The sequence below is a fragment of the Cebus imitator genome, unplaced genomic scaffold, assembly GCF_001604975.1.
Source record: "Cebus imitator isolate Cc_AM_T3 unplaced genomic scaffold, Cebus_imitator-1.0 Scaffold338, whole genome shotgun sequence".
NCBI classification, from domain to species: Eukaryota; Metazoa; Chordata; class Mammalia; order Primates; family Cebidae; genus Cebus; species Cebus imitator.
This window is the reverse complement of record NW_016107653.1, coordinates 1897271-1898440: the sequence shown is the minus strand read 5'-3', so window position 1 is coordinate 1898440 and position 1170 is coordinate 1897271. Positions and strand designations below refer to the sequence as shown.

The following is a 1170-nucleotide window of genomic DNA, read 5'->3' as shown; positions in this document are numbered from 1 at the left end:
TGACACTGCAACAGTTAACAGGGACCTGGGAGTCAATCCGGAGTCCACATGGCCAGTTCACTCTGAGCATATCCCCCCTGCCATAGTTCACAGAGCAGGTGCCCATCAGGGTTCAGGGCTATTGTGGGCCTTAGCTCCCCTCCCTCAACGTTGCTTCCTGCCCTTGTGGAGGCCATGGTGGCATTTGGAGGGAGTCCTTGGAATCCATGCCCAAGGAAGAACTGCAGCTGCCTGGGACCCTTGCACACACAGGAAGGGCCGTCATCAAGGTGGGACTTGCAGAAGGAGGGAAGGGCAGCTGGCTTTTGAGTGGAGGGACAGCTCCAGAGACAGCGTGGCAGCTCCCATGCAGGGCAGCTCCCAGCCACCCTTGCCACCGGGAACCTCGAGGGGAGGCACCCTCAGCTCATGCTCTGGCCCCTCCTGCTCCCCACTCTCCTCTCCCCTGGCTTCCTTCCAGGGCCCTCTCTCTTCTGACTGGCTCTGAGAAGTGTCTACACTCCTGCTCTCCCTGGGTTCCTAGACACTCCAACTTCTGTCTCTGGGGATTCTCTTCCTGGGCCCAATCCCTCCTTCCCTGGGGGGCTGCCCGGCCCGTGGACCCCTGGAGTAACTTAATCTTGGGCTTACGGTCCAACACAGAGTGCGGAGGTATCCGCTCGGCTCATCGCTCCCCAAAGCTGCAGGCCCTTGGCTCCAGCCCCCCTGACAGGGGTCCTCGCACCTCCAAGCCCTCCCTCTCCCAGCCAAGAGGTCCCGAGTCCCACCCAAGCACAGAACCCCGGCCGCCTGGCCCCGCCCGGCAGCCGGGGTAGATCCGGCCAGTCCTTCCTCTGCGCGACGCCCACGTGTCTGCACCGCTCCCCGGCCACCGCGGCTACCAGCGCCCCCAGGCGCGCGGCACCCGGCAGGTGGCACCTGCGAGCCCCGCCCACCTCGGCCGCCCCGCCCCGCCCCGCCCCGCGCGCCCACTGAGCATGCTCAGAGCCGCGGTCACGCGCCCTCCCGCAGGCTTCGGTGTGCACTGGGCGCTGCCCCGCGTCGGTTCCGGCGTGTTCCGGCGGCGCCATGGAGCGCATCGAGGGGGTGTCCGTGGGCCGCTGCACCGCCTCGCCCTACCTGCGGCCGCTCACGCTGCACTACTGCCAGGTGAGCCCGCGCCCCCCGCGC

At 67.2% G+C, this 1170-nt stretch overlaps 1 protein-coding gene across 1 annotated transcript in view; it reads left to right on the top strand.

Annotated features, from left to right (window-relative positions):
- The first annotated feature begins 979 nt into the window (after window positions 1-979).
- The window catches only part of NUDT14 (nudix hydrolase 14), an 8099-nt gene continuing 7908 nt past the window's right edge, over window positions 980-1170 (top strand). Inside the window, exon 1 of the mRNA XM_017505420.1 lies at window positions 980-1149. Coding sequence (XP_017360909.1) covers window positions 1069-1149 — 81 coding nt within the window. The 5' untranslated portion in view covers window positions 980-1068. The remainder of the gene's footprint in view (window positions 1150-1170) is intronic.